The 22,946-nt window shown below is 42.3% G+C and overlaps 1 protein-coding gene across 1 annotated transcript in view; it reads right to left on the bottom strand.

Moving 5' to 3' along the window:
* The window catches only part of ALK (ALK receptor tyrosine kinase), a gene marked incomplete at its 3' end in the record, with an annotated part of 246,977 nt that overhangs the window by 68,499 nt on the left and 155,532 nt on the right, over positions 1 to 22,946 (bottom strand). Inside the window, exons 5-7 of the mRNA XM_081998640.1 lie at positions 13,622 to 13,753; positions 3,312 to 3,443; positions 1,746 to 1,846 (exon numbers count right to left, since the gene is read on the bottom strand). Coding sequence (XP_081854766.1) covers positions 1,746 to 1,846; positions 3,312 to 3,443; positions 13,622 to 13,753 — 365 coding nt within the window. The remainder of the gene's footprint in view (positions 1 to 1,745; positions 1,847 to 3,311; positions 3,444 to 13,621; positions 13,754 to 22,946) is intronic.

The raw sequence follows: 22,946 nt of genomic DNA, 5'->3' as shown, positions 1-22,946 counted from the left end.
ATATGGGACAGCATTATGGTATTTTCACAATCTCTTTTCTGACTATAATTTCACTATAAGGAAGTTTGTTGGCACCTATTGGAGGAATAAGGGCGTAGGAGGGAATATCTCCTTTCTCCTCTTGTGTTGTGCTGAAAAGTGGAATTAAATTATTCTGCTCACAGACAGATTGTTCCAGTAAAATAGAATTTGAAGCCACCAGGGGCTCATTGAGAAGAGAGCTTTTACACTATATGAAAAGGCAAGAGACAAAACCCTTGCCAAACTTCTTCACTCTTTATTACCGACAGCTGCAATGCTGGATGTGTCCGGATGCCTTTTAAGTGCCAAGGGGAGTGACGAAGGTGGGATCGCATGTGAGCAGATGAAATACATGGCAGCTTCTCCCCCGATGGCAAGTTTAATTATTTGCACTGTTATATACACAAGAAAAAAATATACACATATTGGGAAATCATTCACACTGATTCCTGTGTCAGGTGGATTATGAAAAACACTCGCTCTTGCTGTTCCATGGCAGAACAAGGTCTTAAAATATTCAGAACCTGCATACGCTTCTGTCACAGAAGGGAGGAAAAACAAGGTAGAATGTATTTCCTCAAGAAGGAGGACATGAATATATCTAAATAGCAAACACAGATGCACTTTGCTACATGAACTGAGATATCCAACAGAAGTGAACCGAACCAAACTTTAAGCCAAAGAAAGACCATCTTCTATGTACCTTCAGTCCAGAGAACTTTCTAACACATCCCCTCCTGTCCTTTCTGCATTTTAAGATCAGTGGAACAGGGAGAATCTGATTCTTTTGTCTGTTCAGTGCTTGACCAACAAACATCAAATTGTGTTTTGTTAGGATCAATTTTCCCAAGTCCCGTTGCTCCAGGATCCAGGAGCTTGTGTGATGTTTCAGGGTGACCATTCAAGATGTGAAATGCTCTACGTCATTAGCCATGGTTCAAAGTCCTAAATCATTAATAATTCCTATCAGTGATAATATAATCTGTGAGGCTGTAGACTGGAGTAAAAAGATGCAGACATGTCATCTTTCTGCAATCTGCAGTTTAAGGGTTAAGTACAGCTGACTCAGAAATTACAACCATTTGTGCAGGGTTGGCAAGCCTTGATCTATTTGCTTAAGTTGATGTCTTATGACCGTCAACAGCTTTTCTGCTTGAATAAGAATCTGGTTCCATTCTACATGAATTTATCTCTGCTGCTGCTAACTTCAGCGCATCTATGAACAAGGCCTAGATGAGGATTGGTAGGCTTGAGGTGCAGCATGGTGAAGACCTGCCAGCTCAAATCTCACCTGTGCTAAAGAAAGCATGCATTGTATTTTCTGAGCAGCTCCGGGGCAGTCCTGAAGCCTGTTCTTTCTTGGATCTTGCAAATACAACGTTTGTTCATGCAGTAAGCTTCTTCCTCTTTGCATTTATGTAACGCTGCCTGCTCTACCCTTACAGGATATAGGCTTAATTATGAAGATTGTAATACATCATGTGAAGCCATACAATGAGGACAAGATGTGCTAAGCTTTTCAGAACACAAATGCCACAAAAGTGGCATTTCAAGCAGCTAACCATACCTTTCCCCTGCATACAGGGGCCATTAAATAAGTATATTTTATAGATAAGCCATCAGAGAAAGTGGTTGCTGTGCTAGTGGCTATCTTTGAAAAACAGAGTCAAACACACAAAAAAAGCTCTGTAAACTGCAAAAGAAAAGAGAACATTAGGACTTGCCTTGCAGGGGGAGTTCCTCAAAGGAGCTGGAAATGCAGTGCTGGTCATCACAGTGTTTGCTACTGCTGGTGCTTTGCTGGTGTTAAGGAGGAGTGCACAACCTGGATAAAAGAGCACGAAGAAGGTCAAACTGCAGCACTCACCTTCTGGTATCAGGGTTTATGAAACCTCCCCAGACCTATGTCAGCTGGGTCCAACTACAGGAGAATGCCGGAGAGTAGAAGGCTTTTTCAATTTATTAGGGATGCAGCTTTACCCAACAAACATACTCAGGAAATACACTTAAGAAGTCTGTCTACCTTCCCCCTACAGCTATCTTCTGTTCCTCCATGACTTCAGATTCATCCTCCTTGCAAGGCTGAATAACAAAATGTATATTTTATGAATGAAAGGTAACTTAGAAGAGAATATTTATCTTGGCCAATCCCAAAACAAAATACAACTACGGCAAAATACCATCAGAGTAATATTAATGGAGCTGGAGGCCTCTTGGCTCCTTTAATCATTTGTTGTAACATGAGGAACAAGGGCAGTAGCAACACTAGGGCTTTTCCTTGGCAGCTCTGCCCTCGAGCTCAGGGGGGTACCCCTACTTAGAGCCCAGTTATTTGGGCTTTCATTGAAATTGCCTTTACAGCATAAACAAATCATGAATCAGCAACACTTTATTGCCAGCTCCCCACAGCACCCTCTTTCTGCCTCTTTGCCTTCATGTTTACCTGTGCTTCCATCACTTTGTGGTCTATAATGCTGTGCGCTGAGCCACGAAACAGCATAAATTCACTGTAGCCTATACCAGTTAACACAAAGTAAAGAATCTTATGCTCCAGGTTCAACTCCAGATCTAACTTTCTAAAGCAATATTGGGATTATATACCATTAACTCTGCTGTTGTTATTGTATCCCTTAGATGCTCTGTGCCTCAGCAATAAATGCTGCCAATGATTTACATTATTGCATTGGGAAAAAGCTTATCGTGGCAGGTAGTCTGTTTGCCAAAACTCAACCAGAAGTTCTGTGATTCAAAAACTCAACCAGTTCAATGCCCAAGATATAAACCTTCAGTGTTTTGTACAAGAAGGATTAGAAATGAACTACTGGGATTTGGCTAGAGGAACCAAGTATAGAGTAATTATACATAAAAGTGGAACTCAAGGGACAATGGAACAAAGAGAAGAAAAATCAGGAAATGAGAAGGGGGAAAAAGAAGCAGAACAGAGAAACAGAGGAAGTAAATAGGAAAATCAGAAAGAAAAAATCAGATCAGTATGGAGGAGGGTCATGCAGATGAATACTTGGTGTGAAGCTGTTTAGAAAGGATCGAGATTAGTATCAGTTGTGGACATCTGAAGTACCAGTCTATACCCTCAAGACAGAAAGTGAGCAGGATAGTCTTTTGCTCAAAGCACTTGGAGTAGAAAGCTGGCTTTTGTTTCACTGAAGGCTGAATATGTAAGTATATAGGAAAATGTGCCTTGTTTTTTATTCCCCCTCCCCACCTGTATCTGTGTACCTGTTTTGCTCTCCACTGTTCATTCTCTGCACTTACTATTTACTCTCACACACCTTCTATTGAAGGAAAACGGTTGTGCTCTGGACTTCCAATCCGCCATGGAGAAGGATGCAACACAGAAGAGCCCTGCATCCAGCCGCAGTCTCCTTCTTCAAATGAACAGTAAAAGCCAGAGGGAAGATTTTCTGCAAGAGGGAGAGACACACACACACATACAAAGGAACCCAGGTGAGCTGAGGAGGAGACTCCTGGGCACACAGAGAAGCTGCAGTGACTATTCTGACCAGGTTGCTCAGGGCATGCAGGCACCCCCACAGCTACTCAGTTCTTTTCTGTGGAGTCATGTGCGTGCCTGACCATGGGGAGGGTGGTGGCAAGGGAAACAACCCCCAGGCTGTGACTAAGTGACTTCCCCCACATTCTGATGCATCTGAGTGAGGGGACACATCTCAGTGTACACTATGGGGTCTCCTAAATACCTGGCCTCTACAGCTCCACAGGTATAAACCTACTCAAGGTTACACCTTGGAGATGGCTTTCCTAACCACTGCTTCTGCAACCCCATGGAGGGTAATCTTGGAGAGGGATAAGTTCCTAATATGATTCCCCTCCCTTACAGTCTAGGTCTTCAGTCAGCCCAGCTCAGCAATGTGACCTCTTCTCTCTGTGAGCATGGATGCAGTCTCAGGTAAATCACTGAACTGTTTTGTGCCTCAGTTTTTGCACCTGTGGGTCTGTTTGTTGAGATGAATGGATGAAAAGAGAATAGTTTATTTTAAGCCATACTTTCAGGCTTTAAAGCCCACTCATTCTGTCACTGGCTTGGGATTTCAGGAAAGTTTCCAGCTCCAAACAACAAAGATACATTAGCTTTTTGCCTTTAAATTAACCAGTTTTAAAGTAATAGTAATCTCATTCAAAACAGAAGGCAACTTCATTCTTTCTTCATCTCCTTTTCTACCTATGTTGCAAGTTCTTCTTACAAAGGGTGCAACGCACTGCTCCTCTTGCCATGAGCCATACACTTAATATTGCCATAGGTAAACATTCTCTACTCAGCCACGAATCATGCATTTCCTTCAAAACTCATGAAAAAATTTTTCCTATCATCCTCAATAAACACTGCCTCCCTAATTTCTACTGTTGTCTAATTCTACCATTGCATTTCTTTTCTTCAACATGAGCCAGACTCTGTACTTATTAAGTAACCTCAACAGAAACAGACCCTGTAAAATGCCATGTAAAATCACAACCACTAGAACATGATTTTCACTTTCAGTGAATCACTAATGATCCTTAATATAGATTTTGCACCCAAGGTGCAGCTGACAACTCTGCCAGGCACCAGAAGGCTTCCCAGAAGTAAAAGGGCACAAACTGGGTTTTATGGGGAAAAAGGTAGAGCACAAACCTAGCCTGTCAGAAGAATGTGCCCTTTTAATAGAGTTACATTAGGCATTAAAGATGCCAGAAGAGCAGTAAAGAAGTGCAGCCAGTCATTTTATGCTGCTATATAGACTAACCAGTCCTGGGGGCTGGCAGTACAAATCCCCTGAACACGCTTTTTCAGTGGGCGTGGTCCTTCTTCCAATAAACCAGAAAAACCGCTGTGATGAACAGATGTAGCTGTAAAAGGGATGATGATATACCTGACTTCTCAGAGCTTTTACACCATTGTGTACTCAAATCTGTACCAGTTTAGCCCGTATTTGTTTTCTCCTTCCCTGTTCCCCTAAACTTCCCCCTAAAACTATCTTCGGGGCTTTTTTTGGGTTTTTTTGTTGTTGTTGTTGTTTTGGTTTTTTATGTGTGTTGAGGTTTGTTTTTGTTTTGGGGTGTGGGTTTTTGGTTTTTTGTTTGTTTTTTTTTTTTTAAGGAAGGAAAATCACAGAATCACAGAATCACTAGGTTCGAAAGAACCTTCAAGATCATCAAGTCCAACCATTAATCCAGCGCCACCATGTTCCCTAAACCAAGTCTTGTAGCACCACATCCGCACGTTCTTTGAACACTTCCAGAGATGGTGACTCCACCACCTCCCTGGGCAGCCCGTTCCAATGCCTGACCAGCCTCTCAGTGAGGAAATTTTTCCTAATATCCAATCTAAACTTCCCCTGGCGCAACTTGAGGCCATTTCCTTCATCCTATCACTAGTTAGTTGGGAGAAGAGACCAACACCCACCTCATCACAACCCCCTTTCAGGTAGTTGTAGAGAGCGATGAGGTCTCCCCTCAGCCTCCTCTTCTCCAGACTAAACAACCCCAGTTCCCTCAGCCGCTCCTCAGAAGACTTGTTCTCCAGATCCCTCACCAGCTTCGTTGCCCTTCTCTGGACACGCTCCAGCACCTCAGCATCCTTCTTGTGGTGCAGGGCCCAAAACTGAACACAGGATTCAAGGTGTGGCCTCACCAGTGCCGAGTACAGGGACACAATCACTTCCCTACTCCTGCTGGCCACACTATTGCTGATACAGGCCAGGACGCTGTTGGCCTTCTTGGCCACCTGGGCATTCTGCCGGCTCATATTCAGCTGGCTGTCAACCAGCACTCCCAGGTCCCTTTCCGCTAGGCAGCTCTCCAGCCACTCCTCCCCAAGCCTGTAGTGTTGCATGGGGTTGTTGTGGCCAAAGTGCAGGACCCTGCATTTGGCCTTATTAAACCTCATACAGTTGACCTCTGCCCATCAATCCAGCCTGTCCAGATCCCTCTGCAGAGCCCTCCTACCCTCCAGCAGATCAACACTTCCACCCAACTTGGTGTCATCTGCAAACTTACTGAGGGAGCACTTGATTCCCTCCTCTAGATCATCTATAAAGATATTGAACATGACCGGCCCCAGAACCGAGCCCTGGGGAACACCGCTTGTGACCGGCTGCCAGCCGGATTTAACGCTGTTCACCACAACTCTCTGGGCTCGGCCATCCAGCAGTTCCTCACCCAGCAAAGAGTAAACCTGTCTAAGCTATGAGCCGCCAGTTTCTCCAGGAGAATGCTGTGGGAGACGCTGTCAAAGGCTTTACTAAAGTCCAGGTAGACAACATCCACAGCCTTTCCCTCATCCACTAGGCGGGTCACCTGGTCATGGAAGGAGATCAGGTTGGTCAAGCAGGACCTGCCTTTCATGAACCCATGCTGGCTGGGCCTGATCCCTTGGTTGTCCTGCAGATGCCCTGTGAGCACTCTCAAGACCAACCGCTTCATAATCTTCCCTGGTACAGAGGTCAGGCTGACAGGCCTGTAGTTCCCAGGATCCTCCTTCCGGCCTTTGTTGTAGACGGGCGTCACATTGGCAAGCCTCCAGTCTTCTGGGACCTCCCCTGTTAACCAGGACTGCTGATAAACGATGGAGAGTGGCTTGGCAAGCTCCTTTGCCAGCTCTCTCGGTACTCTCAGGTGGATCCCATCAGGCCCCATAGACTTGTGGGTGTCCAGGTGGCTTAACAGGTCCTTAACTGCTTCCTCCTGGATTATGAGGAGTACATTGTGCTCTCCATCCCCGTCTTCCAGCTCAGGGGGCTGAATACCCTGTGGATACCTGGACTGGCTATTAAAGACTGAGGCAAAGAAGGCATTAAGTACCTCAGCCTTGTCCTCGTCCTTGGAGACAATGTTCCCCGCCATATCCAGTAGGGGATGGAGATTCTCCTTTCCTCTCTTATTGTTGTTAATATATTTGTAAAAACATTTTTTGTTATCCTTTACGACTGTGGCCAGACTGAGCTCTAGCTGAGCTTTTGCCTTTCTAATTTTGTCCCTGCTTGACCTAATGATACCCTTGTACTCTTCGTGAGTTGCCTGCCCCTTCTTCCAGAGGTGATAAACTCTCTTCTTTTCCCTGAGTCCCAGCAGAATCTCCCTGTTCAGCCAGGCCGGTTGCCTTCCCCGCCAGCTCTTCTTACGGCACATGGGGACCGCCTGCTCCTGCGCCTTTAAGATATCCTTCTTGAAGGCTGTCCAGCCTTCCTGGACCCCTTTGTCCTTCAGGACTGTCTCCCAAGGGACTCTCTCAACCAGTGACCTGAACAGGCCAAAGTCTGCCCCCCGGAAGTCCATGGTAGCAGTTTTGCTGACACGTCTCCTTACTTCGCTCACAACTGAGACAATAAAAATTAAATTTCATGTGCAAACACATTATAAACCCTGATATCCAGGAAATTAGTTTTTCCTTTCAGCTGTTTGTGAAAATGAGAGTAAAAATTTCTTCACTTACAAAATGTAGGATAGACTACAAACTTGTAAAGCAAGAGGATATGCTGGTCATGTGATACTGGCAATTTCATTAGATTCTCTATGAGAAGAGGAGGATCCTGAACTCAGATTTTGTTGTGATTGTTAGGAATTTTTCCCTCTGAAATCTTCTGTCTTTGAAGTGAGGCATGAGTAACCAAACCCCAGATCATTCAAAATATTTAAATATCAAAAGAACCTCCTGGCTGAGGTTGCAGGTCAATTGAATACTTGCTGACAGGGCCTCAGCTTTGACTCACACACCTCAAAAGGCAATGCACTGTCAGTGGCACATTCACATACTCCTTGGTCTACCCTGAGAAAACAGCTGGGGAACACCACAGCTGCAGTGTCTAGACCATGAGTATTTGATTTTCTAGGAACCTGAATCACAACTCACTTCACAGAGGAAACTGAAACAAATCTTGTATCTGTGGCTTTTTAGTAGGGACAAATTTGAACCTGGAACCTGACATGGAGGCAAGAGTCACATTTTATTGTTATTTTCCTCAAGCACACAAATTTGTTATGAAAAGATCAAAACCTGTACTGGAATTGAGACTTTTTCAGGTTTTTCCTTTTAAAAAACTCCAAATTTCATTCAGCCTACTCTTTAAATGTGCAGCTGTTGAGCAGAGAGTAGCTTCCTTGTGTTTTACCCCTCTACAGAACTTGATTATATTTCATTGCACAGCCTGAGGCTGGGATCCAAAGAAAATGACAAATTATAATGTGTCCTGAATTCCTACTGAAACAGCTTGGCTCGGTGTCCAACTGAATTCATTTCACGGCCATACGCTATCTAGGGTGATGTAAACACGTCAGAGCAGCAGGAGGAGTCATCTAAGTAGCAATCCCTGCCTGGAGGCCAGAAAAAGCTCACTGTTGATGAACAAGTGAGGGCATAAATAAGAAGCTATTACTTTCCCAGAAAATCTCATTCCTCCTCCACAAATTAATTTTTTCTTAATTTTCAGGTGTCCCATGCACTGGATGCATTTTCTCTCTGCTCTTTCTTACTTTGAACACATATGGCACCTACGATTCCACGTATTGCTACTTCACAAAGAGATCTTTGGCTAGCACTTTGCTGTCAACGTGTACTTCTCAATTTTCTGAACCTTTATAATTCAAACTCACATTAGCACAAACACTGCACTGATGAGAGAAAGCTAATCTGACTTTACTGGAAAATCAGATAAATTGAGAGGGCTGGAGTTATGTCTATTGAAACCTGCCATGTTGGATATTATCAATAGTGACAGAAACCTCAAAAAATTTAGACCTCAGTAAGATTAAGATGCAGTTTGTGGATATGAAACAGGGAACAGAATAATCCCGTGAGATTAAAGCGCTGGGAGAATGTAAGAGTCTCTGCTTTTATTTGAGTGATGAAGCAGACAAAAGCTGTAGGGTGTTAAACTTGTTCCTAACCAAATATTTTCAAGGCTTCAGAATGATTTACATTTTGCTTGGAAGGTAATTAATTTCAAGGTTTTTTTAACTTTAACGCAGACTTTTCATCCTTTAATAGCAAGAAAAATTAGAAACTGGCGTAATTTATGAAGCAGATGGAACATGCACTTGATTCAAAACTAGGTGCAAATCAACCAAACACTATAGTTTAATCTTTTCGGTGAAATTCCAGACATATATTATAAAAGACATAAGCATGAAAGTCTACTCTGGTATGTACGGACCTTTACCAAATTTAGGAGGAAATCTCAGAAGGCAAAAACATCATCTATTCAAAGAACTTACACCAGCACATGACTATTAAACATGAGTTTGTTTCAATGGCTGCCTCTATGCTAGCAAAGTTCTGCCAAATTCTACCAGAAATGAAGCATAAAAAGGGAAAATACTTTTCAACACAGTCAACAAATAGTTAACCTGTAACGGTAGAAGGCCTTGCTGAGTTCAGAACTGCCAGAAGTTAGAATTTGTTGCTAGAGGTGCAGCTTTTGATCAAGAAAGAAGCAAAGGGATTAATGTATGCAAGACAGCAACCTTAAGAGGGCACTGGATGGCAACAGGTTGCTACTTCATCATTTTACTTGCAGGGACACTCTGCTGGGCTGTATCTATCACTAGGACATAAATGAATCCAGTGGTTTCTTCATGCATTTTTGCCTGGAAAGTAAACTGGCCCCTGTAGAATTAATTTTCTATGCTTTTTTGGTCACTTGCTCATGTTATCACAAATTCAAACTTTACAGGTTCCTGTTCTAGCTGCCGTCTGGTCTTTTGAGACATCTGTGCATGCACTCCTCCAACACATAGCACAGCCTGAATGACTCCTTTCACGAATCAGATACTAGTCTTCCTTATCTCACCTGGTGATGTGTTTAACATCTTTAAATATTCAATGAGGCAAAGAGTGAAAATTACCCTATAACCCAGTGCTTATGAGATTTATTTGAAAGATGAAGGACATTACTTTCAACCCCTATTCCAGGTAAAATTTATAAAACATGGAAAAGCAACCTCAGGAGAGACTTGAGTAACCCTTTTTCTTCTGAACTAAATCAGAACTCCAGATCACAATCTTGGAAGCTCTCCATGGAAACAGGAAATATGGGTTCAAATTCACTTTGGCAGAAGAAAGAATCAGTCCTGGGTTTGTCATATCTTGGGTGAATCCTCTAAGTTCTGAGTCTCTCGATAATAAATATATATATTTATTGTAAATATATATTTTTTTAAATATACCCATTACTTTCCTAACATGCTTTGACCAATATTTTCCCAGACTGGGGTTTTTTTTTTGTGAATTTGAGACAGAAAGTAAAATAATTTTGAACTAAAGTATATGCACTTTTTTCCAGTAAAACTTCTATTTTTGCCCAGACTTGCTGCCCTGCAACAAAAAATATCACTGAACCAAAATCCAAGATACTGTTAACTAAGAAAAGAAGTTCAAAACTACTGAAACAAATTCTCCCTTTCTGTAAAGCAGAGCTCTGACAATCCATATTAGTAAATAATTTGAGTTTTCATCTCTGTTTTGTACCATACCAGCTATCTTACATATATGATTCTCTACTGCAACAAGAGGAAGTATGTTATTTTTCTGCAGTAAGTTATAATCCATAAAAGCAAGAATTTAGTAGCAAAGACATAAGACCACTGTCTGAAGTCTTAATGTATGTCTGCAAAGTATGCTTCTGCAAACTAATTTCCAGTGCGGCACTTCCATCAGTCTGTTAAATCTGTATGTCTGATCCCAAATCAACGCAGTTCGGCATCTAATTCCACATCTGCCTTTTTGAAGCTGTCTTTTGCTCCTGCAAGAATATTTGATTATGACTCAAACAGCAACATGCTTTTCTCTAGGGGTCATTCCTCTCTAATTTTACACTCTCTACACAGATTAATTGGTTGCATGCAGAACAAGCACCGTGACATTTCATTGGCCATTAATAAGTAAAGAGACGTTAACAAACAGCTGGTGTTAGGGAGATTTTTTTCCAGCTAAGAAAGGAACAAAAATCAAATGAATAAAAAGAAAGGGAAAAAAAAAAACAAACTAAAAAACACAAACAGTACCCACACAGCTAAAAGACTGTGAAAGGAAAAAAAACCCAACATCTCCTTGAAGCTCAAAGATAGAAGCCTTTGGTTAATGGTAATTTTAAAAGCTCTCCCCTCAGTTTTGAGCATGGCTGCATCTTTTTCTGACAGCTCTTTTGTATAAGCAGAAGCATTTGGGAAACCCCTTTTTCTGCTTTATATATCTGAATCACTTTTTGCCACACTTGCAAAAAGCTGATGAAAACATCCGTGTCACTCAGAAGCAAAATGACAACTGAAATGCTGAAAGATTATATATTTTTTGTGTTTGTCTGCTATGCAGATGTAACTGACATCTAAAACATCAGATCATTTCTCTGTTTTGTGTAAGAAGTCTTATGCCAACATTATTCAACACAGTAAAGAGGCAAAAGCAGAGAAATCAGCCATAGAACTGAGCAGGCTTATAAGTGGATAAGCAGACATACACACAACTCGAGCTCTTACTAAGGCAAGCCAGGTTTTTTTGTTGATTGGGTGGAAAATGGTGCTTTTCAGGACTTTTGGCTGAGACTAAGAACTCTTATTCCCAGTACCTGTGGTTGAAAACAAGCCATGTGGTCTTATCCTCAAGTGAGGGAGTGACGCTCTGCTGAACAGGTGGTTAAATATGTTCTGCTTTTTACATTTTCTCATTTACATTCTTAGAATATTATTTTCTGACACAACTGTAAGTGCTATACTGCTTTATGCAAATAGCTACAGACAAATGCCGCATGGAGGGGGAAAAGGCAACCAAACCAACCCCTGTGGACAGCGTGTGAGAGAGGGATTGGTCACTTTGCCAACTGGCTCACCATGAGGTACAGGGTGGCAGCTAGAGGCAAAAGCAGAGCCAGCCTCCGATACATGAACATGGGCGAGACACCAGCCACAGGTGCACTCAATGTTTGAAAATAACAGGTAAGCATGTTCCTTTAGGCCCCATCCTATGGTGGTATTTAGTTTGCGTCCACGATTGGTACAACTCCACCTTGTGATCTCTACTGTTCCCACAGGTATAGACAGGATTACCCACACAAGGCAGAGGCATTTATAGCAGAAAGACACAACAGTGTACCTGGACATACAGTTGGTGGGAAATAATATGTCTCTCTACTTCCATGAAATGAAAATGCATTCAACTTACTGATTATCATAATTTACTAGGTTTTTTTAATTAAAGTGTAGAACATGACATAAATACCATTATGAGGTTCTAGAGCTCTGTTTTAGCTCTTAGACAAAAAGAAGGTTTCGATACTACTAATATGAAACATTATTGGTTCTAAGGACCTGCAAGTCCACAGTGATGACACCGTTCCTATGAAAGCAAATTTAATGTTCACTGATTGTGTGTCAATTAATGAATATAATTTCAAACTGTAACAATGTCTAACATGACAGAGAAGTGTATCATTTCAAGCTTTTAACTACTTTACTAGATGATCCCAGGTCAAACCACTGTCCTCCACAACAATAAAATCCATTATTCTATTTCTTTATTAGCAGCAAAAAACTGGAATTTGCCAGAAGTTGTGTGTCACTCTTATGTTAAGTTTATGCTAGAAACAGCAAAGGTCTGTTAGTCTAGGCATCACCTATATCAACATAGCTTGTTTGAATTATCTTACCCAGATTCTCCCCTGCTCTGGCTGTCACTTTTGAAAGCTAAACTGAGAATAATTGCCTCTCTATTCCAAAGGCTTTTGCCGGGAATGGCATTTTGGTCAGGGAACACATTTTTTGCATACTAAATTAACGTAGCTCTGTTGACAAAAGTCCATAGGCTAGATCAGCTGTGACATACACACTTTAAACTGGTAAATGATGAACACTCAACAATTATTTTTCTTTAAATATTTGCCCTGTGGATAACCATACGGCAGACAATCCACCACTCCTAACTATCTGTAGACTGGCAAAGGGGAAAACGTTGGAGGTAGAACATGTAGAGATGTAGAAAAAGAGATAAGGCATCTTCAAGATGGTTAAAGGAAGGTCCTAAAGTATCTAGGTTATGCAGCACAATTACAAAGTATTCAGGCACAGCAAGTTTTCAGAAAACTCAGGCTGGTATCTATCTTCTCTATTTTATTGGACTACTGACTGCTGGAGAAAGGACAGAAAACAAGAGAAATTACAAAGACACAGGAGTTGGTCAAAGACAAGCTACTGGCTCCACTCATTTTTCATCTTAGACGTTTTCTCCTTTCTCTCCCTTCTGCCACATGCTGTGCTACATTTTGATTAAAAGCTCTTACAAACTACACATTTCATAATTCTGTAAGTCATCCAGCTATTCAGGCTACACTTCCTTTGCATTTTTGATCAGGACTTTGGAAGAGATGAAGCACTAAGAGAATCTTAAGAACCTGCTGCACAACTAATGCAGGCAAGTACAGGAACATATCAAATGGTCTGCTCCAGGCAGACATCCAGAGAAACTGCATGTGTTTTGGAGGATACTGGTGTTCTAATAGTACTGGAATTAGTCTATTAATAAAGTCTCAGGCACTAAAATTCAAAACAATCAATAATTTTGGAAACCATGGACGCAGCCTGGGGCTTTGGATTTACTCACTGCATATCTCTCCCTCATCTTCTCCCTCGGTGCAATCCCTGATGAAGTCACATGCCTGTCCCAGCCTGATCGCTGTTCCATTCCAGCAGCTGAAGGAACCCTCCAGAGCCATTTTTGAGACAGAAGCAGATCCTAGAAAAAAAGAAAACAAAAAATGCACTTCAGATTACTGAATTGCCTTCCTCTCAATCAACAAGTCATAGGATCCTGAATAACACTGAAGGGGAGAGCACCTTGTGAAGTCCCCTCAATCCAATATTTACTTTATCAAGTAATTATTTTATTTTGTTTGACCTGTTTACTCTTGTCAAATATCTAATGGTCCACCTAACAGAGAACTTCAGTTCCCCAAGCATTTCTGGTATTTTAACTTGGAAGGCATCTTTGACCCTTGAAAAGAGGTTTGAAATCCTGCAGCCTGCTCTGTGGTACTTCTCAAGAACACCACAATATGCATGATAGATTTTTAATTGTATGTGAATTTACTGCTAGACTGACAGTCCTGAAGACTGATAATCCTCTCTGTCTAGCTCAGAAATAACATGTCTACGTGGTTTGGAAAGAACACAAGCTTTCATCATACCCTCCTGTCAACATGTATTACCTATGACTTGGATGTATCACGTTGTCATATTCTCTCTGCAAGACAGAAAACAGTCCGATCTCTGCTTGTAGTTTTCTTTCTCTTCTATACCCACTCCTGTTCCCGCACCCTGCACTCCCCCCCTCCCCTTGAGTCAGGAAGACCATAGCAGACTAAATCTACCAAGATACAGAAATTACTAAAATATTTTACCTATGCTAAGCAGCAAAAGGCAGCTAGCAAGGTGCAAAGGAGCCAACTCTTATGAAATGAGGTCACTGAACATTACAATCAGAGGCCAGTATCATCCATTCAGAAATGACCTTGAGTACTTGTCCCTTAGAGCTGTCCTTTTCTGGAGGCACTTGATTCCCTTGACAACTGAGAAGTCAGAGATCATCCAGCCTGATGGGTATCTTTTTCCTGTTACTGTAGGAATTCCTATGAAATAGGAAATGACCATTCCTGTTACTGTAGGAATTCTCTCATCCTGCTGTCTTTGATTGTAGACAAATGAGATTTTTAAAAAAAAAAAAAAGAAAAAAAGAACTTGTCCTAAGAAACACATGCTCTAGATCAGCCACCTGGAGGAGGCAGGAATTAGTTCAACATCCTACAGTCAGGACGTATGGAGGAGGCCAAGTTTGAGAAGTGTAAGAGCCCCTTCCACAAAAATCTGGGTGTGGGTGCAATTCATAGAAACCTTCCTGACTCTCTGCAGAGATGTGCTTCCAGTTCACTACTCCTAGAAGTACAAAGAGGTCTGTTCTGTGAATTCCCCACTGCAACAAATCCTACCCCATCTCGTATTAAGTGGGTAAATGCTCAAGATTAAACCAAAGCCTCTGGGCAGAGTGAGCCATTGTTTGCCTAACTCATCCATGCTTGCTAAACAGCGCAGCTACATCATGTTCTCTGGTACTACAGGGAGCTGGGAATCACTGGTGATTCAATTAGATGTGCACTTGATACTTTTATTTATATTGCCTGCCAAAACTAAAAATTAATGAACCATGTAGGAAAACAACCACTATTTCTCTTCAAGCTTATTTTATGGCGCAAATCAATTCAGGAGTGGGGGGAATACATGCCAAACCTTTTTAATAAAGGACCCCAGCTCCTGAAAAGGGTGTTCTGTGTTATTGTCAACTCAATTTTTTTGACTGCCTTAGAGCAATTCTGGCTTGCTGCATACAGGCTGCACAGTGCCCTTGTGTTTCAGTCAGGGTCAAGGCTGACTACAGAGCTCTGCAGAAAAAAGAAACCAAGTAACTCAGAGCTAGTTGTTGACAATTTCTGCAGGCCCTTTGGTAAGGGTTTAAGACAATGAGAAGATACCCTCCTTGGCCTTGCCATGCTCCTTGCAAAAATGCACTCTTCGAGACATCACTGAGAGCTTTCCCTATGTCAGAAGCAAAGCTCTTTGCATATCACAAGCTAGTTACAGCATGCTCAGGTCAGTGTGCAAATGGATGCCAGACAACTGTAAGAAGCAACTCTGGTAACTCGGTAGGGAATCCTTTCTCTTAAGGGCATGCAATTAACCTATATGGCACTGTGTTGCTGGAAGGACCTCCTAAAGAAAAGTTAAGAGACAAGGCCCAGAGTGCTTCCATAAGGTTAGTAACATCATGACATTTAAAAATATTGAGGTTCTACTCAAATTCAGAAGTATTTTTGTCTCTCTGAATTACCCCACAGATGGTTTTGAAGAAACGCCCATGTTTTTTACCAGCTCTCATGTCCCACTCAGTTTATCACCAATCTTTTCAGCAATGCCCATGTTTTATACCAGCAGCTGCTGGGATACCATATGCAGAGATTCAGAGAAGGGGTTATTGTAGGCAATGGAATTTTTCTGTTTACTCAATTAATTTTAAATTTGTAAAGGCACTCAGTTTTCCAAGCACATAACTGCATTAACAGTAATTATAATGGAATCAAGGCATTCAAGAGCACCTCCTATCTTCCCAGGTACCTTTGTTGCAGCCCAGGAACACAAATCTCCTGAAGTCAACTGAATGTGGTATTTAAAAGCCATCAGTTGCAAATAGACATCAAGCAATTCAAAGACCTTTTCCTTCAAAACAAAAAGCAGCAGATTTGCATGCTCATTCATCTCTGAGGAGACAGGACTTGAATTAGCTCAGATTTGCATTAGACACATATATACATGCTCCTTGTATAGGTTAGAGAACACAAATAGCAAAGCTGCAGCCCAGGGAATGGCTGGGCTCTGTGACAATGCATGATTCATTCCTGTCTCCTGTTTGCTTGCTTACTGTGTGTGCAAAGGCAAAATGAATTGGGTAACGGAGATGATTAACTAGTAAAACAAATAGATAACTAAAAAAGCCCAAATACAAATGACCCTTTTAATGGACCACTTGATGCAGATGGTTGCATCCAAGATAAAGAAAACTTAATTTTTAATTAAAATATTTTGTATCAAAATAGACATTTCTTCTTTTCATTTCCAAGCCCAAATCACTCCTGGCAAGGTGAGCCAGAATGCCCTGGATTGCCGAGTCAAGCGGCCTCAACTCACACACAAAAGATGTGTAAGGAAAGAAAAATGAATGGTATCAAATAAGTATCAAACTAAAATTTGTGGGAGACATCCTTTATATTTACAGCAGTGTTTATGTAGCTAGTGGCATCCATAAATTATAGCAGTCATTAAACTGTACCACGGCTGGCTTGGAGTCTTATAAATCATTATTTAAACAGCAACATTAAACAAATGGCATTTCAGGCTCTAAATTGAAAGGAGAAACAAACAACTCCTTGGGAAACAAGTGCTGACTTTATACCTCAACAGGTCCTGCTTCTGAACACATTCCAGCCTTAGCAGTGTTCAAATCTAGTACCAGACCCTGGACACAAATGACAGCCTGAGCTCTTGACTGCCCATGCTTTTGGACTTAAGTTTCCATGTAGCAGATCAGTGTAAAAGGGGAAAATCATGTGACTTAGCCTAATGCAGGGTAAGCAACTTACTGCTCAAACTTTGGGGCCAAAGGGGATATATTTCTCTTCTCATCAGATTTTCTCCAACACGGATTGCCTCTTCTCTCCTCCCCCCTCCCTTGGTGAGCAGGGAAATCGAAGTGCACTGGCAAGTTCTGGCCTATCTGTCTCTCAGGAATGTGGTCAGAAATATTGTGATGTTTGATCAGTGCAAAATGGGAGTCTTCACCTTACTGCCATCACAGCTGGCCAAGTGGGAAGGAAGACTGAAATTTCCAAAGGCATTTCCAAAGATATCCCTTATCTTGCAAACTGGTTACGCTGCTCCTTATCATACAGGGTTAGTCAAACTGAACATAATTATACCTTCACGTGTTACATCCAACTTTTGAGACCATAATTTTTAATGCTACCAAAAGCTTCTGCGACCGACAGTCAGGTAAAGCCCTCCCACTCAGTGCACATTAAAACAAGAGAGCTTAATAGGACAGTACTCTGTTGTTGTTAAAAAAACCTGTAATTTCTACTCTGTAAAAAAAAGATGAACAGAAATTGCAAAAACCTGGGATGAATGTGTACCCTCGTGCATGTTTTACCAAAAAGCAGTTGCTCTCTGGACTATCCCTGAGAACCCTGGCTGGACACAGATGATTTACTTAATTGCGCCTCTTAAATAATATTTCCTAATGGCCTAGTGCTGCAGTCCAACGTTCCTCCACTAAACAACACTAAAAATCATGGATTGAGCAACCTCACTGACAATGCTTCTCTCTCACAAGTATTTGCCATTAACTTCTCAATTTCTTGTGCTGCTCCTTTGGTTTGAGTTCAAGGCCTTGACTCAGAGATATTTAAAAAGAGAGTACTTGGGGGATTTAAAGGTTATGTGAAACAAAGAAAAGCTGCTGTCTAGCTATAAAAGTATAGTGAGAATTCTGAGGAGTTTTTGATTATTGCTTTTTCTATGACTCGCCATTTCTGATGGGCACATCATTTCCTCATTCTTCATCTCCAACCCTCCAGCCTTATAGCAGTGCAGACATTTGAAGGCTGATGGCTCAATTGGTGCTGAGGATAGCCATATTCCAGGACAAAGTAAATTTTCCATTGATATAAGTCATTAATACCCCTGCTTCCACTATTAGAGAAGTTGGAAGGTATGAAATAAAGGAGGTCAGAAAGTGAAAGAAGAGAAAGATGAGTTCATGTTTAAGGGAACTGAAGCCATCCTTGACAAATGGCCATTGAGCTCCATCATGATATAGGGCAGATCACATAAATCAAAACTTTCACAGCAAGCTACACTGCTCCCATTTTTCAGCCACCCACCCCAGGACACCTATATTCAGATCTGCAGAGAAGCCAAGTGGTCACAACTACAAATGAGACCAGTGAGAGAGATACTTGGAAAACACAATGTCCTCAAAAAATGCTTTGAAAAAAGATTGGGCTCCAGGTTTCTCACACCAGGCAGCCAGAATCAGTCAACACTTCATAATTTCTAGCTTTAATCTTTGTAACAGCATCGTTACTGTTGCTGTCATTGCCTAAGGATGCAAGTGAAACCCCATTTATAGGAGGAGGTGATCTCTTTTTATTAGCCTGCCTGATACAGGCAGAAAAAGCAGCCTATGTTTGTATATGCCTGAAAGCTTGCCCATTTTTCCAGTTACATAAATTGGCTTTAATTGTCTTATTTCACTTCTGATACATAAAATGGGAATAAACTCCTCACAAGAGCTCTATGATGTTCATTTCATTAACATTTGTAAGGAACCAAGATGTTATGACAACAGAGCCATGAAAAAATCTGTAAGGAAATTATTTACTCTGTCTTCACGGTGCAGTTTGAATAATTTACGGTAGAAAATGAACAGGGCCATACATCTGATGAAGGCAGGACACGGGATAGTAAATAACTTCCCATTGAGGGAGTACCCCCTGCCCTGCATGCTAAGGGCACAGCACTCCCACAGTGAGCTACTCCAAGGTGAGAAATCTTTAGAGCCACGTAGAAACAGAATTTCCCTTTCACAGAAAATATCAACATTTCAAAATGTATCTAACAATAAAATAAAAATGCCAAAATATCTCACAGAACAAGAGTTTCAAAACAATTCTGGATTGGAAATGCTGACTTAAGAGGTTTCAACACGTAACCAAACATTGTCATAAACCCAAGAAATTTGAAAACATTTGAATTCAAACGAAGATAAAATGTTAGGCAGGAAACTCAAGTGGAAACTTACTGTTTTGGAACTCATTCATGTCAATAATTCAGCCAGCTCAGTTCGAACATGCTCTCCCTCTCTGCTGCTGCTGTTTCAAAGTAGGGATGTTATGCTTAGTATACAAATTTTAAAATGTCTGTTCTTTCAGTCTTGACCAATGCCAGTATGATTGCCTACACTGAAGAAAACTTCATAGCACATCCACTTGAGAAGCAGGCACTTGTTCACTGCCATGTTTCAGCAGCATGGACCTTCTGCGGAGCTGTACAGCATTCAGTGCTCTTGGAAATGCTTTTCACAGAATCACAGAATCACTAGGTTGGAAAGGACCTTCAAGATCATCAAGTCCAACCACTAATCCAGCGCCACCATGTTCCCTAAACCATGTCTTGAAGCGCCACATCCGCACGTTCTTTGAACACTTCCAGAGATGGTGACTCCACCACCTCCCTGGGCAGCCTGTTCCAATGCCTGACCACGCTCTCAGGGAAGAAATTTTTCCTAATATCCAATCTAAACCTCCCCTGGCGCAACTTGAGGCCATTTCCTCTCGTCCTATCACTAGTTACTTGGGAGAAGAGATCAGCGCCCTCGTCGCCACAACCTCCTTTCAGGTAGTTGTAGAGAGCGATAAGGTCTCCCCTCAGCCTCCTCTTCTCCAGACTGAACAAGCCCAGCTCCCTCAGCCGCACATCGTAAGACTTGTGCTCCAGACCCTTCACCAGCTTCGTTGCCCTTCTCTGGACACGCTCCAGCACCTCAGCATCCTTCTTGTGGTGAGTGGCCCAAAACTAAACACAGGATTCAAGGTGCGGCCTCATCAGTGCCGAGTACAGGGACACAATCACTTCCCTACTCCTGCTGGCCACACTATTGCTGATACAGGCCAGGACGCTGTTGGCCTTCTTGGCCACCTGGGCACATTGCCGGCTCATATTCAGCCGGCTGTCAACCAGCACTCCCAGGTCCCTTTCCGCTAGGCAGCTCTCCAGCCACTCCTCCCCAAGCCTGTAGTGTTGCATGGGGTTGTTGTGGCCAAAGTGCAGGACCCTGCATTTGGCCTTATTAAACCTCATACAGTTGACCTCTGCCCATCGATCCAGCCTGTCCAGATCCCTCTGCAGAGCCCTCCTACCCTCCAGCAGATCAACACTTCCACCCAACTTGGTGTCATCTGCCAACTTACTGAGAGAGCACTCGATCCCCTCATCCAGATCATCGATAAAGATATTGAACAACACCGGCCCTAGAGCCGAGCCCTGGGGAACACCGCTTGTGACAGGCCGCCAGCCGGATTTAATGCTGTTCACCACAACTCTCTGGGCTCGGCCATCCAGCAGTTCCTCACCCAGCAAAGAGTAAACCTGTCTAAGCTACGAGCCGCCAGTTTCTCCAGGAGAATGCTGTGGGAGACGCTGTCAAAGGCTTTACTAAAGTCCAGGTAGACAACATCCACAGCCTTTCCCTCATCCACTAGGCGGGTCACCTGGTCATAGAAGGAGATCAGGTTGGTCAAGCAGGACCCGCCTTTCATGAACCCATGCTGGCTGGGCCTGATCCTTTGGTTGTCCTGCAGATGCCCTGTGAGCACTCTCAAGACCAACCGCTCCATAATCTTCCCTGGTACAGAGGTCAGGCTGACAGGCCTGTAGTTCCCAGGATCCTCCTTCCGGCCTTTGTTGTAGACGGGCGTCACATTGGCAAGCCTCCAGTCTTCTGGGACCTCCCCTGTTAACCAGGACTGCTGATAAACGATGGAGAGTGGCTTGGCAAGCTCCTTTGCCAGCTCTCTCGGTACTCTCGGGTGGATCCCATCAGGCCCCATAGACTTGTGGGTGTCCAGGTGGCTTAGCATGTCCTTGACTGCTTCCTCCTGGATTATGAGGAGTACATTGTGCTCTCCATCCCCGTCTTCCAGCTCAGGGGGCTGAATACCCTGCGGATACCTGGACTGGATATTAAAGACTGAGGCGAAGAAGGCATTAAGTACCTCAGCCTTGTCCTCGTCCTTGGAGACAATGTTCCCTGACATATCCAGTAGGGGATGGAGATTCTCCTTGCCTCTCTTTTTGTTGTTAATATATTTGTAAAAACATTTTTTGTTATCCTTTACGACTGTGGCCAGACTGAGCTCTAGCTGAGCTTTTGCCTTTCTAATTTTGTCCCTGCTTGACCTAATGATACCCTTGTACTCTTCGTGAGTTGCCTGCCCCTTCTTCCAGAGGTGATAAACTCTCCTCTTTTCCCTGAGTCCCAGCAGAATCTCCCTGTTCAGCCAGGCCGGTCGCCTTCCCCGCCAGCTCTTCTTACGGCACATGGGGACCGCCTGCTCCTGCGCCTTTAAGATTTCCTTCTTGAAGACTGTCCAGCCTTCCTGGACCCCTTTGTCCTTCAGGACTGTCTCCCAAGGGACTCTCTCAACCAGTGACCTGAACAGGCCAAAGTCTGCCCTCTTTTTATACCATGTTATTTAATGGAGAGTGCAAGTAAATACTGACTGGTGCGGTCACTACCTTTTGACTAGGTCTAGTTACTTTTCCTACTTTTTGGCTCAATGACTTCCCGGTGTTAACATTGGTGTGATGTAGCTTTCTTGAGTTTACAGGAAAAACTAGTTTCTTTAAAACTATAATGAAGTAAGAATATGGAATAAGGAAGTTGGCTATATTTCACACTTTCTCATTTTTCAATTAGGGAAGTTGACTGAGGATGTAATATTTATCTTCATAGCTCCTGAGACAGCAAATAATTGCTGAGCGCAATAAATGACATGATAATGGTTTTCCCTGTTAATCTTGCACAAAATCGAGCTGCTTTTTTGTTTTTGTGAGGGCTCATGCTAACATACGTATTTTTTCCTGTGATTTCCTTACTGACCAGTAAGCAGGTCCCACAGCACATCCAAAAATTAATAGCAAGCAAGTGAACAGCAGCAGCAGAGAATTTTATACAGGAAGTGTATCTTCCAGCATGCATTGGTACCTACATATTCTGGGGTATCTGCAAAATTTAAAGGGGCCAAAAGAAACAGAAAATTAATAGTTATTCCCAAATACCTATTAAACACTGTGTTTTCACAGTCACAGGGCTTCTTTTTTTAAATTACATCTAGCACTGTGGAACTTTAAAATTTTCATCCCTAAATATGAACATCCTGACTTAGAACAATGCAACGGCATACAGTAATTCTTTTAAAATCCCAAATCTAATTTCTTTTGGTTGCTTTTTGTTGCCCTTCTTTCAATATCAGATGGCATTTGCTATTTGATTCCCTTTTCTATCAGGTACCACTGCATCTTCATGAGATTAGAAAAAAGAAAAAAGACAAAACATACAAACAAAACCTCCCAGCTTTCACACCTCTCCTAAAAGCAGTGACTCGTGACAGTAGGCAGCTGGTTAAAAAAATACAAAACCAATCTTTTCTGTGCATTTTTTAAAATACAAACCTTAGCAAGGGGAAAAAAAAAAAAACAGGTGAGGAAACTAAGGCACACTCCAACCAATTTCAAATAATGAAATGAGACTGTGAACTGCCCAA

The sequence above is a fragment of the Phaethon aethereus genome (genome assembly GCF_964289735.1).
Source record: "Phaethon aethereus genome assembly, chromosome: 3".
Taxonomy (NCBI): domain Eukaryota; kingdom Metazoa; phylum Chordata; class Aves; order Phaethontiformes; family Phaethontidae; genus Phaethon; species Phaethon aethereus.
The sequence above is the reverse complement of the archived record's forward strand: the minus strand, read 5'-3'. Positions and strand labels throughout refer to the sequence as shown.